The sequence below is a fragment of the Nicotiana tabacum genome, chromosome 16, assembly GCF_000715075.1.
Source record: "Nicotiana tabacum cultivar K326 chromosome 16, ASM71507v2, whole genome shotgun sequence".
Classification (NCBI taxonomy): Eukaryota; Viridiplantae; Streptophyta; class Magnoliopsida; order Solanales; family Solanaceae; genus Nicotiana; species Nicotiana tabacum.
Window position 1 is genome coordinate 30,765,859 of NC_134095.1, and position 15,146 is coordinate 30,781,004.

The following is a 15,146-nucleotide window of genomic DNA, read 5'->3' on the forward strand; positions in this document are numbered from 1 at the left end:
TGTGTTTCCTGCAAACCTATCGGGCATGCCACCGGACAGGGACATTGATTTTGGTATTGACCTGGTGTCGGGCACTCATCCCATTTCTATTCCGCCGTATCGTATGGCACCAGCGGAGTTGAAGGAATTAAAAAGACAGCTTCAAGAGCTCCTTGATAAGGGTTTCATTCGGCCTAGTGCGTCACCTTGGGGTGCGCCAGTTCTATTTTTGAAGAAGAAGGATGTCCCTTTAAGGATGTGCATTGATTATAGGCAATTGAACAAGGTAACAGTTAAGAACAAGTATCTTTTACCTCGCATTGATGATTTATTCAACCAGCTTCAGAGAGCAAGAATATTCTCCAAGATTGCTCTCCATTCAGGTTATCACCAGTTGAAGATCAGGGACTCAGATATTCTTAAGACAGCTTTCAGGACCCGATATGGTCATTATGAGTTCTTGGTGATGTCTTTTGGGCTGACCAATGCCCCAGCAGTGTTCATGTATGTGATGAACAGTGTGTTCCGGACTTATCTTGATTCATTTGTCATCGTCTTCATTGATGATATTCTGGTGTATTCGCGTAGTCAGGAGGAGCACGCGGAGCATTTGAGAGTTATGTTGCAGCGATTGAGGGAGGAGAAGCTTTATGCAAAATTCTCCAAGTGTGAGTTTTGGATCATTTCAATGGCTTTCTTGGGGCACGTGGTGTCCATCGAGGGTATTCAAGTTGATCCGAAGAAGATAGAGGCAGTTCAGGGTTGGCCCAGACCATCCTCAGCCATAGAGATTTGCAGCTTTCTTGGCTTGGCAGGCTATTATTGCCAGTTTGTTCAGGGATTCTTATCTATCGCATCGCCCTTGACCAAGTTGACTCAGAAGGGTGCTTCATTTGTATGGTCGGACGAGTGTGAGGAGAGCTTTCAGAAGCTCAAGACAGCTTTGACCACAGTTCCAGTGTTGGTTTTGCCATCAGCTTCAGGTTCATATACCGTGTATTGTTAATCTTCAAGAGTTGGGATTGGTTGTGTATTGATGCAGGAAGGTAGAATTATTGCTTATGTTTCTCGTCAGTTGAAGCCCCATGAGAAGAACTACCCCGTCCCTGATTTGGAGTTGGCTGCCCTAGTTCACGCATTGAAGATTTGAAGGCATTACTTGTATGGCGTGTCTTGTGAGGTGTTCACTGATCATCACAGTCTTCAGCACTTGTTCAAGCAAAAGGATCTTAATTTGAGGCAGCTGAGATGGTTGGAGTTGCTTAAGGATTATGATATCACTATATTGTACCATCCGGGGAAGGCCAATGTGGTGGCCGATGCTTTGAGCCGAAAGGCAGTGAGTATGGGGAGTTTGGCATATATTCCAGTTGGGGAGAGACCTCTTGCAGTTAATTTGCAGGCCTTGGCCAATCGGTTCGTGAGATTAGATGTTTTGGAGCCCAGCTGGGTATTGGCTTTTGTGGTTTATTGGTCTTCCTTATATGATCGTATCAGAGAGTGCCAGTATGATGATCCGCACTTACTTGTCCTGAAGGACAGAGTTCAGCATGATGATGCCAGAGATGTGACCATTGGTGATGATGGGGTATTGAGGATGTAGGGCCGGATATGTGTGGCCAATGTGGATGGGCTTCGGGAGTTGATTCTGGAGGAGGCCCATAGCACGCGATATTCTATTCATCCGGGCACAGCAAAGATGTATCAGGATTTGAGGCAGCATTATTGGTGAAGAAGAATGAAGAAAGACATTGTGGGATTTGTAGCTTGGTGTCTTAATTGTTAGCAGGTGAAATATGAGCATCAGAGATCGGGTGGTTTGCTTTAGCAAATGGATATTCCCGAGTGGAAGTGGGAGAGTATCACTATGGACTTTGTGGTTGGACTTCCACGGACTTTGAGAAAGTTCGATGCTATTTGGGTGATTGTGGATCGACTGACCAAGTCCGCGCACTTCATTCCTGTGTGTACTACCTATTCTTTAGAGCGGTTGGTAGAGATTTATATTCGGGAGATTGTTCGTTTGCATGGTGTCCCAGTTTCCATCATTTTAGATAGGGGCACTCAATTTACTTCGCAGTTTTGGAGGTCTATGCAGTGAGAGTTAGGTACTCAGGTTGAGTTGAGCACAACTCTTCACCCTCAGACGGACGGGCAGTCCGAGCGCACTATTAAGATATTGGAGGACATGTTGCGTGCTTGTGTCATTGATTTCGGAGGGTCAAGAGATCAGTTTCTACCGCTTGCAAAGTTTGCTTATAATAACAGCTACCAGTCGAATATTCAGATAGCTCCATATGAGGCTTTGTATGGGAGGCGGTGTAGATCTCCAGTTGGTTGGTTCGAGCCCGGTGAGGCTTGGCTATTGGGAACAGACTTGGTGTAGGATGCCTTAGAAAAGGTGAAGGTAATTCAGGAGAGGCTTCGTACAGCGCAGTCGAGGCAAAAGAGTTATACTGATAGGAAGATTCGAGATGTGTCCTACATGGTTGGTGAGAAGGTTCTATTGAAGGTTTCACCCATGAAGGGTGTTATGAGATTCGGGTAGAAAGGGAAGTTGAGTCCTCGGTTCATTGGGCCTTTTGAGGTGCTTCGGAGGATTGGGGATGTGGCTTATGAACTTGCTTTGCCACCTAGCTTATCGAGTGTGCATCCAGTATTTTATGTTTCTATGCTCCGGAAGTATATTGGGGATCCGTCTCATGTTTTGGATTTTAGCACAGTTCAGTTGGATGATGATTTGACTTATGATGTGGAGCCAATAGCTATTTTGGGTCGACAGGTTCGAAAGTTGAGATCAAAGGATAGAGCTTCAGTGAAAGTGCAGTGGAGAGGTCGGCCCGTGGAGGAGGCTACCTGGAAGACCGAGCGGGAGATGCGGAGCAGATATCCTTACCTGTTTGAGGCTTCGGGTATGTTTCTTGACTCGTTTGAGGACGAACGTTTGTTTAAGTTGGGGAGGATGTGACGACCCGGCTAGTCGTCTCATGAGTTACCGCTCTATTTCCCCCTATTTCTGCTTCTTTATGCTTTGTTTATCCGTGTCACGTGGTATCGGGTTGGTCGGATCGAATCCGAAATGATTTTGGTAAGGTTTGAGACATTTAGTCTCTTTTAAGAATGCTTAAGTTGGAAAAGTCAACCGGATATTAACTTATGTGTTAGAGGGCTCAGATGTGAGTTCCGTTGGTTCGGTTAGCTTGGGGAGGTAATTTGGGACTTAGGAGCGTGATCGGAATGAGTTTTGGAGGTTCGGAGTAGATTTAGGCTTGAATTGGCGAAATCGGATTTTTGGCGATTTCAAGTTGATAGGTGAGATTTTGATATAGGGGTCAGAGTGGAATTCCGAGAGTTGCAGTAGTTCCGTTGTGTCATTTGGGGTGTGTGTGAAAAATTTCAGGTCATTCAGAAGTGGTTTGGTCGGGTTTTTGATCAAAAGCGGAATTTAGAAGTTTTTAAAATTCTTAGGCTTGAATTTAATGTAATTTTGGTATTTTGATGATGTTTTAGGATTTACGAGGGTTGGAACAAGTTTGAATGAGGTTTTGGGTATGTTGGTGTTTTGGTTGAGGTCCCGGGAGCCTCGGGTGAGTTTCGGAGGGTTGAACGGATCATTTGAAGTTGAAGAAAGTTGCAGATTTTGGTCTTCAGCAGTTGCAGGTATTTTACTTTTCACGTTCGTGAGTGGACCCTCGCGTTCGCGAAGAGTCAGCTGAGGAAGGTGGAAATTTAGCCTTCGTGTTTGCGAGGCAGGCTATGCGTTCGCGAAGGGCTACGAGATTGTGCATCGCGTTCGTAGTTGTGGTGTCGCGTTCGCATAGAAGGACAGAGCAGTTGAGCTTCAATTGAGTTAATTCATCGCGTTCGCGATGGAAGGAACGCGCTCGCGAAGGTCCGTCTGGGTAAAGCATCGCGTTCGCGAGGGTCTGGTCACGATCGCATAATATTAAATTTGGTCAAAGTTAAATTGTGTTTCGCGAACGCGAGCCGTTGATCGCGTTCGCGAAAAAGGATTTTCAGGCCTGGACAGAAAGTTTAAAAGGTCGTCTTGTCCGCGAATATGGGGTTTATTTCTTCCATAGTTGGTTTTGGAGCTTTTTGAAGGATATTGAAGAGGGATTCAAAGGGAAATGTTTGGAGGTAAGAGTTTTGGACTTAAAACTCGTTCTATTGTGAAATCTACCTAATAAATCATGGAATCTATGCCTAAAATTGAGGAATTAGGGCTTGAGATTAAGAGACTTTAAATGAGGATTTGAGGGGTCATTTTGACTCCGATTTCAGTGTTCTTGATATGTATAGACTCATGGGTAGATAAGGATTCCGTTGATGTAATTTTTATCAAATTTCGAGACGTGGGCCCAGGGGTCGGGTTTTTCCAATTTTGAGATTTTTGGTATTATTTGATTGTTTTCGCTTGGGCTTCGTTCCCTTAGCATATTTTGACGCCGTGATTCTGATTTTGGATAGATTCGACGCGAGCGGAGGCCGATTCGAGGGGCAAAGGCGTCGCAGAGTAGTATTTTTATCGGTTTGAGGTAAGTAACCATTGTAAATCCGGAACTGAGGGTACAAACCCCAGTATTTGACTTGTTTTGATAAACGCGGTGACACACATGCTAGGTGACGAGCGTGTGGGCATGCACCGGCAGGGATTGCGACTTGGTCTGTGTCGTAGCGACTATTAAGCCGTGTATTTGATTTGGAACCTTATGATATTCCGTACTTTAGCTATTTATACTATATGATGGGTTGTAAGTCGTGTTTGGGGCCTTGTGCCGACCTGTTGAGACCCTTAGGGGAAGTTTTATTGTTTTTCCTCACTTTACTTGTTGAAAGCATATCCTCAGTCATGTTTTACCTGTTTAAATGTTTAAAACTGGTTTTATCACTCCACTTCTAATTGTGAGGACTGTTTGGGCTAAATTCCCTAATTTCTATTGTTGTGCCCGAGAGGCTGTGAGATTAATACTGAGAGAGGTTGAGAACCTAATAGTGAGGATATTATATGCATGTATATTATGGATTGGGCTGCACGCCGCAGCGATACTTATATGGATCGGGCTGCACGCCGCAATAATATATATACTGGATTGGGCTGCACGCCGCAGCAATATATTTATTGGATCGGGCTGCGCGCCGTAAAGATATGATGCTTGGGTTGTAGGAGCCCCTCCGGAGTCTGTACACCCCCAGTGAGCGTAGTCGACTAAAAACTATGGATCGGGCTGCACACCGCCGCGGTTACTATGATTTCTATTATTATGAGATATTAGTGAGCCTGAGTGCTGAGAGTGAGTATTGAGTGATGAGAGTTGAGTCACGAGTGACTGAGAGGCTTCCCGAGAGGCCATATACTGAGTAATACCTTGCCCGAGGGGCCCAGTTATGATATTTATACTAATTTCACTCTTCCTTTAAAATAATCACATGTTGGAAAAATTGCTAAGTATATGATTTCAAGTGTTTAAACTGAAATTGATGATTTTACGACGAAACTGGCTTTAAAGTGCGAAGTTGACCTGTTAATCTGTTGTTTATTCAGTTATATGATTTTTAACTGCTCGTCACTGCTTTCAGACCTTATTTACTTTAGTTACTTACTGAGTTGGCGTACTCACATTACTCCCTGCACCATGTGTGTAGATCCAGTGCCCGAGCAGCCGAGTGAGGGTCTTCAGCTGATCCAGTGTTTTACAGACATTTCAAGATAGCTGCATGGCGTCCGCACCTCTGTTTTCTCCTCCCTATCTTATTATCTTTTCGTATTTTTCTAGACTTATGATGTAGTAGCTATTCAAACATGTACTAGAGGCTTTAGACTCGTGACACCAGATATTTGGGGATGTGTAGTTTTTCATGTCTATTTGACTTCCGGATATGTAATTGTGTTTTAAAAACTTATTATAAAAATTTGGTATTTAAACTTGTGTTAGAAAATGGTTTTAACAAAAGGGATTCATTGTAGTTAATGGTTTTGGGTTGGCTTGCCTAGTAATATGATAGGCGCCATCACGACCGGATATTTGGGGTCGTGACAATTTTACAATTATGTTGGATCGGGTTGTACGACCTCGGCATGATATGCGCATGTTTGTATTGCTGCTTGAGATTTATAAATATTGACATTTGCCTTTTCTGGTCAGAGATGAATTGGTAAAGATAATGAAAAGTAAATCTATGGAAATCCATTATTATTTGGGAAGTTGTTTACCTGCTATCTGGCTTTATGAATTATAATTGTTGTTTTATAAAATTTCCTGAACTCCTCATATTTTTACTATATTATCGTTGGACCACTAGTAAGTATCGAAGCCGACCTCTCGTCTCTACTTCTTCGAGATTAGACAGGATACTCATTGGGTACACGTTGTTTTCGTACTCATATTATACTTGCTGTGCATTTTTGTTGCACAGGTTCATATGTGGCTAGTGGCTTATTGGCATGGTTGATACAGAGATTTAGGTGAGCTGCATTTATCTAGACGATCCGCAGCCAGCAGAGTCCCCTTCAAAGTATTTTACAGTGGTTTTCATTTTTGTCCACCTTGTATTTTGGACAGTTACTGTATTTTATTTCATTCCCTAGTAAATGCTCATGCACTTGTGACACCGGGTTCTGGGATGAATATGGGGTATCTTGTATTAATTTCTTAATATTCATATTCGATTTGAAATGATTATCTTTTACTAGTGAAATTGAAGGAAAATCATAGTTTTTAAAATTATCAAAACGAGAATTTAAGTAAGTATTTTGGTTGGATTGCTTGACAGCGGTGTCCAGCGTCATCACGACCCTTAGTGGAATTTGGGTTGTGACATGTGCATTTGCTCGTTTCGCTTGTGTCGTATAAATCATGCCAAAAAGAAAGAAGGGGCAGCCATAACATACCTGAGTCAATTCTCTTGACCATTCCTCTAATCAGGATTTCAAGTACATAATTTTACCACCGAATACCAGTTCAGAATACCCAAACTAAGACAGACTAAATATAAATCCACAAAATTGGTGACAGATTGTAAAATGAATCAAAATCATCATTTATTCTTCCAAATAGTAAGTGAAAAGCACTCATGGGGTCAAAAAGATATGACGATCCCAAGTAGGCTATCTCACAAAGGAAATTTCATCTTATGAGTTCAAATCTCATCTTTACCTCATATTATTTGAACTTATACATTACAATACTCAATTGTTCATCATAAAGCCAGTGCCCCCGACAAATGTTCATTTCTGAAACAAATATACAACTTTATAGTACTTCCTCCAACCCATAATTGACACTCGGTTAGTCTAGATCCAAAACTAAGAGAAAATTCATGACTAGATCATTGTACTAGAGCCACATGGAAATGTGTCGGTTTGATAGTTTCAAACAAAAGAGAGCAGCTAGTTGAATTATATCATAAGATGATAAAAAGCAGTGTTGTTAGGAAATGAAGATATTAGACATAGACTTGTAATGAATCATATTAGGTTGCCGCCTAATCAAAAATGACTAAGAGTCACTTGCTTGGAATGTGGCTTGTTGCCACGTAGGGGTGGGAGAAATTTTAATTTTTATCCAACTTATTAGGTTATTAGGTAATGTTCCGTTACCCGGTAATTATCTATGTAATTAGAAATTATTTCAAATTACTTAAAATACTACTAACTTTTAATACACGTTATATATCATACTATAATATACTTTACTATCATGGTCATGTAGTACCATATAAAATCAATACATACACTATTATTTCATTAAAACATCAATGTAAAAATATATATATTTTCTCAACTTCTAATTTTCTCAATCTCATATAAAGAGTAAAAAATTTCGTACACTTAATTCTTAAAATGGTAAAAGATAACCTTCTTTTCTTGTGAGAAAATAATTTCTATCTTTACAATAAATAAAATCTCATAAACTTTTTCATATTATTTGTATAATTTAAAGCATATTTGGAAGTAGTAATATTAATAACTATATAAAATTATATTTTTCAAACTTTTTACAAAAATATTCCAGCTGGATTACCACCGCCACTCAGACCAGCTGAAGGACATTTACGACGGTCGTGTCCTGTTTGCGAGCATATGCCACATTTACGCGCATAAACGGTATCACCAACATCCATTTGGTTCCGTATATGTGTTCTCTTTTGCACTTGTAGCTTGTGTAAATAGTCCTTGTTAAACAACATTTTAAATGGTTCTGGCAGCCAATAATGCTCAGCACCCAATGGCTGCAACTGCCCACTGTATGTGTTTACGTATGCAGCAATATTGTATTGCCTATCAACATAGTTGGTTGCCCCTAAACCAACTTGTTGAAAGCACTTCATGGCATGTGCGCACGGCATGTGGTAGATGGTCCATTTTCCACATGAACACAACCTACTGGATTCATTCACCGTCTATAGATTATTCCCCCGGAATCCGCGGATAGCGGTCTTAACTTCAAAAATACCCCGGTCATGATCGTACTGTAAAAATGAATGTCAATGTGCTCGCCTCATGTACCTTTCAAGTCTTCTCATCGGTATTGCTTCCATTTGCTCTGAGACGTCAAGGGATCGAACTCCCTTGGCTCAAATAGATAGTTTTTTACGTGTTTCACTTAATTTGAACACGTGGCTGCTAGTTACGGGGGCCTATTGCTAAAATTATAGGCTGTATTTAAAAACTACTTGACCCTAATTTGTTAAAAACCTTTCAGAAATACAGCCCATAATTGTTGCCCACTTTAAAAACAATTATTTTCCCTCAATTAGCATAAAAACTACTTGACACTAATTTATTAAAAACCTTTCTGAATTAGGAACTGTTGCGCACTTTAAAAACGATTCTTTACCCTCAATTAGCATAAAAAGTACTGCTGCCCACTTTTAAATTTTCAAACTCCAAAGAAGCTAAATTACATCAGGTTAGTACTAATTCTGTCTCTTTAGATGATAATTTTTTATTAAGTACTTGTATTTTTACTTTTTTTATTTCTTTATGACTAGAACTGTGAATCTATTTTATAATTTGAATTTATTATTAATTTTTTTGGTGTATTTAATGATCTTGGGAGTTAATGAAATTGTTAATTATAAGTTATTATCGTGCTGATCAATCTACTATTCATCACTTGCTTAGCTCGATGAATAGTGATTGCTGTTTTCTGTAATAGATCAAGTTATTAGATAACAAAAATAAATGTTTAAGTTATCTAGAAAAACAAATAAGAGTATTACAAAATTGTAGTAGTAATCTTTGAACAAATATTCAAAGCTTGTTCATCGTTACAAAAATATAATCAAACAAAAAGTTGTTGTCATTTATATATTGGATTTGATGTGATCAATTTAGAAAGAAATTAATTACATGTCAAAAGTAAAACTAGTTGTAGTTAATTCAACAAAGAATTATGAATTATAGAACTAAAACGAAAACATAGTTTGGGGGGCAACTTTTTTCAAGTACTAGAAAAAGAAAGGCAAATCAACTAGTTTAGTGACACTGCAATTTTCTAGACATAGTTTAGTGATTTTCTAGACACTGCAATTCACTTGCTTATAATTAATTTTTTTTGGGTGTATTTAATGATTTTGGGAGTTAATAAAACCGTTAACTATAAGTTATTGTCGTGCTGGTCATGTTAACATAGTTTGACTGATTCATATGAATGTAAATGTTGAAGTTAGAGTATATGAGTGTGTAGTATTGATTTGCTCCTAGTTTATTTCAGTCTATTTTCTAGTTATAATAAACTTATTTAGGATTTATCTAAGAATAATGTGGATACTTGAATTTTTGATTTAGATTAAATTACAATGAAGAGATACTATACTGCAACTTCCAAAATTCAAAATTCAAGTTCAACATCTCAAGATGTATCTAACTTGGAAGAAAGAACTAATGAGTCGGAACAACATCAACAAAGTGAAAGAGTTAATTTAGACACTTTAGAAGTTGATCCTGGGAAAGATTAGCAATTTTAAAATATCATCCAAATGACCGTGATGCAATACAAAGAACATATCTTCAAAGAGGTGCTTTCCAACCTCGAGACCACAAATTTCCTCAAAGAAATCTTTATGGTAAATTGTGTCGCTTTAATCCTCAATGGTTTTCTGAATATGATTGGTTGTAGTATAGCGTAACAAAAGATGCAGCCTTTTGCTTCTATTGTTATTTGTTTCAAGATGAATGCATCAAACAAGGGGAAGGAGATGTATTTTCAAGTGTAGGATTTACAAGTTGGAACAAGAAGGATAGATTTGATATGCATATTAGTGGACCAAATAGTATTCATAATAAGTCGAGAAAGAGAAGTGATGATTTGTTGAGACAAAAATAATCCATTCAAAGTGTACTTGCTAAACAATCTGATCAACAAAAGCTAGAATATCGGATTCGTTTAGAGGCTGTAGTTGATGTGATAAGATATCTTTTACACCAAGGATTATTATTTTGGGGACATCGTGAAGATGAATCATCTCTCAATAAAGGTAACTATGTTGAACTTCTTAGATGGTATACTAAAAGGTGTGATCATGTTGTCGATGCATTTAAAAAAGCTCCAAAGAATAATCAATTGACTTCTCCATACATTCAAAAGGATATTATTACTGCATGTAAGATGGAAACAGTTAAATGTATCATTGAGGATTTAAATAATAATCACTTTTTCATATTAGTTGATGAATCTCGTGATGTGTCATGTAAGGAGCAAATAGCTATTGTTTTGAGGTATGTTGATAGAAGGGGAAGTGTGATGGAGTGATTTATCGGTATTGTTCATGTTCGTGAAACTACTGTTTTGTCTCTAAAGAATGGAATTATTGGTTTATTTGCTCAACATTCTTTAAGTCCATCTTCCATACGGGGATAATGTTATGATGGAGTAAGCAATATGCAAGGTGATATAAATGGGCTTAAAATCTTGATGCAAAAAGAAAGTAAAGGTGCCCATTCTATTCATTGTTTTTCTCATCAGCTTCAACTAACTCTTGTTGCAGTGTCTAAAAGATGTGATGAAGTGCAAGAACTTTTGTTGGTTGTTTTCGATATCTTAAATATGGTGGAATCTTCTTTCAAGCGTAGAGATGAACTTCGCGAATCTCAAGCGGAAGAAATTGAAGAAGCATTACGTAAAGGTGAGCTTGAAACTGGTAGGGGCTTAAATCAAGAATTAGGTCTTGCTAGAGCTGGTGATACTCGATGGGATTCTCACATCAAATCCTTTAACAATTTTGTTCTTATGTTTGGCCCTATCATTGATATACTTGATGCAATTGCTATTAATGCACGTTTTGAAGAAAAGTGTAAGGCAAAGGGATACCTTAAAGCATGTTTAACATTTGAGATTGTCTTCATGTTGCATTTTATGCGCACTATTTTAGCAATCACAAATGAGCTTAATGTTGCCTTTCAAAAGAAGAAGGAAGATATTGCAAATGCTATGATACTTGTTAGAGTAGCAAAATATCGATTGTAGCTTCTAAGAGAGAAATGTTGGGCTTCACTTATTGATGAGGTATCTAAGTTTTGTATCAAATACGACATATGATATCTAACTTTGATGAACCTTATGTTATCCTTGGAAGATCACGTCGTAGAGTTTCAGAGTATAATTTTTTTCATCACTACCATGTTGTAGTATTCTGTGAAACTATTGATTGGAAATTTCAAGAACTAAATAACCGCTTTGATGAGGTGACAACTGAATTGCTTCTTGGAGTTGCTTTCTTGAACCCAGTTAATTCTTTTTCAAGTTTTGACATTGAAAAGATATTGAGATTAGCGAAGCTATATCCTGATGATTTTGATAAATATTCTATAGTTGACCTTCATTTTCAACTTGAGAATTACATTGCTGATGTCAAAGATCATGACAAAAGGTTTTTCGATCTTAAGGGACTTGGTGATCTTTCTAAGAAACTAGTAGAAACAAAGAAGCATGGGACTTATCCTCGTGTGTTTCGGCTAGTGAAATTTGCTTTACTTTTGGTAGTTGCTACGGCTACGGTTGAAAGAGCTTTCTCAGCAATGAAGTTGATTAAGACTGACTTGCGTAATCAAATGGATGATGAGATTTTAAATGGTTGTTTGGTGCCTTATATAGAAAAAGAAGTATTTAGTAATATTTCTAATGAGGCTATTATGGATACATTTCAAAACATGAAAACTCATCGAGGAGAATTGTAGTAACGTGCTTGAATTGTGTTTCGTTAATATAATTTAAGTTGTCTTTTTATAATATGATATATTATATTACAATAATTTATTCAATTGTTCACTCTGTTAAATAGTGACACCGCTTATAAAAATTCTGCGTACGCCACTGGCTGGCTTCATTCACGGTTTGTAAATTATTCCCCCGGTGTCCGCGGATAGTGGTGCGAACTTCAAAAACACCCCAGTCGTGATCATACTGTAAATATGAATGCCAATGTTATTGCCTCCTATATTTATCAAATCTTCTTATCGGCATTGGCATAAATTGAACACCCCTGTCCATCAATTCTGATGCAACTCTATGCCTTTCAACAAACCTCTCCGCAGTCTGTTTGAATGTCATCCGGACCATAGCAGTGATAGGCAATCCACGTTCAGACTTCAATAAGCCATTGAATGACTGCGACACATTTGTAGTAAGGGCTCTCCATCGTCTGCCACCATCAGCATGCAATGTCCATTTGTGAAGCTCATGTCGCATCAGTCAATTATAGGCTTTTTCGTCTAACTGCCAGATCGCTTTCATGTGCCTCGTGAATTTGCACTGCTGGTGCTCAGATGCGTCCATCCGCATTAAATCATGCAGGGCCTTGTCTGGATATTTTTTCTGGAAATTTGCCTTCAGGTGCCTCGCACAGTAACAGTGGTATGCATAAGGTTCCTGCCATTCAGGCAAACGCTCTACAGAACTTAATATACCACCATGACGATCAGATATTAGACAGATACCTGAACGTTGTTTGACAACGTGCTGCTTCAAGTGGTTCAAAAATAGCGTCCACGTCTCTTGGCTTTCATTGGCACAGATGACAAAAACTAGTAGAAATATTTGTCTGTTGGCATCTACTGCAACTGCGATCAAAAGCTTAATATCATACTTTCCATAGACATGTGTACCGTCTATGGAAATTACTGAACGACAATGTACAAAACCATTAATTGCTGGTTTAAATGACCAGAACATGTAGTTGAAAATATATTTTGGTATTCCCAGACTCCGCTTATGCCTCCATTCAACAACAGTCACATGATTAAAGTGTTTCAGTGCGGCCATGTACCTGGGTAGAGATGAAAATGACTTATCTCAGTCACCATAAATAATTTCAAATGCACGTTTGTGCCCGAAATATACTTTTCTTTTGGTTATAGTACACCCATATTCCTAGTGGACGGATGTAATACACTCTTTGATCTTGTACCTAACGGACACTTCCAAGTGTGGAATCAAGACGAGAGAAATAAAGTCTACATCCAAGTTGAAGTGATTCTGATTGAATGTGCCTATTTCACATCTGTGAGTGCCAATATATTTACCCACTTTCCACAACCCTGTTTCCTTTTGATCGCACACAACATCCAGCTACAACCCATAAACTGTCTACGACATACACCCTTGCATACCTCCAGAGTTGACTCCCTTACCGTCATCTCACGACACTCTCTTACGTTGTATATTTTTACAACCCTGGTTAAGCGAGCTTTATCAGGAAAATACATGCCCTTTGCCAGCACCGTTGGTCTAGACTCATCCCACATTGCTAACCAAAATTCATCAACATCCCTTGTGAGGGCCTCCACATCCGGCATACTTGGAAAATTATCAAGGTAGGGAATATTCCGCTCATGAAACAGCATGTGGGACTCGTACACTCTTGGTCTAACGGGAGGTGGAAGAGCATACTCCCTCATCAACTTAGGTTTTACATTCACTTCCTCCCCATCATCACCCTCGTCAAGGAAGGGTGTGTCATCTCCAAACTCATCGGCATTGTTGTCATAATCATTATTATCTTCCTGACTCTACGCATCTGCCAAATCATGAGTAAATGCGTCGTCTATGGGCAACTGAGTGAGGTCAGGAGCATTAAGTTGATCATTTTCACTGCACAAAAAGAACAAAATGATAAGCTACTCAAATTGAAAAATACTTTACATATAGCTATATCACTTCACTTACAAGTCGTATTATGTTGATACTCCATGATGGATATTTTCTGTTGGTAATGACTCTCGGATGGACCACCGTGATCCAACACGCCAGAACTACGCATATTCCAACTGGGCGTGCGGTCATAACTTGTAAAATTCATATCCGGACGGTACCCCATATGGAAAATATGAGTGTTAATACAAATTCAATTCAACAAAAAAGAAAATTGAAGTTTACCGGTCGTCTTGTAGATTATGTAAAGTAGGAGAGAAATTATTTCCTCGCTCCTCGTTCGCCCGCGGAGATAAGTTAAGATCCAGCCAAACTCTTTCAGCCGGAAACTGTTAGGCTAAAATTGCTCCAGATTAACCACCCGAAGAATGGGGGTTATCCCTGCTTTGCGCAATCTCATTATTGCCAACGTCTTCAGCCTTGACGTACATTTCCAACAATTTTATCACAATAAATTTCATGTATTCATTCGGAATTCGCAAAAAATTTCTAAGAGTTTCATCATCTTCGATGTTAAACTCGGAATAATAAGCAAACCCCCGCGGAGTCACAGAATACGGAAATCTACTGGTTACTTTAAGGTTCACCGAACGTTTCTCACACTCATTTTTTTACGTAACAACGATACCAATTTATCGTACTCCATTGTAAACGGCAATTTAACATGACACTATGGAGATGAACTATACCTCACAGAGTTATTCTCCATTACAACCTCACCCCCCTCCCCCCAAATATAATGAAACCCTTATTTTTAGCTCTTCAGATATTATAAAAAAATGCTTGATAACAAGAAGAAAAGTTTGAACGAAAGTTAGAATATTTTTTGAATGGATTTTCATAAAATTCTAACGCCTTTAAATAAGGCAATGCCAAGCCTGGGGGCTGAATTTTTTGATGTATAGCGCGATATTATACCGTGCTATACACATTTAAATTATTGTTAAGTCAGTTAACTGTAAAAGAGTTATTGGTGGGCCCACAAACATGTATAGCGCGGTATTATATCGCGCT

General features: G+C 38.7%; 2 protein-coding genes across 2 annotated transcripts; both read left to right on the plus strand.

The window, feature by feature from the left end:
• The first annotated feature begins 10,865 nt into the window (after positions 1-10,865).
• LOC142170189 (uncharacterized) lies at positions 10,866-11,450 on the plus strand. Its single transcript, XM_075232028.1, has one exon. The coding sequence runs from the start codon at positions 10,866-10,868 to the stop codon at positions 11,448-11,450; it is 585 nt and encodes a 194-aa protein (XP_075088129.1).
• A 68-nt stretch (positions 11,451-11,518) lies between these two features.
• Positions 11,519-12,160, plus strand: LOC107784005 (uncharacterized). The gene has a single exon (XM_016605052.1). It carries the CDS (start codon positions 11,519-11,521, stop codon positions 12,158-12,160), a length of 642 nt encoding a protein of 213 aa, XP_016460538.1.
• The last annotated feature ends 2,986 nt before the right edge of the window (positions 12,161-15,146 follow it).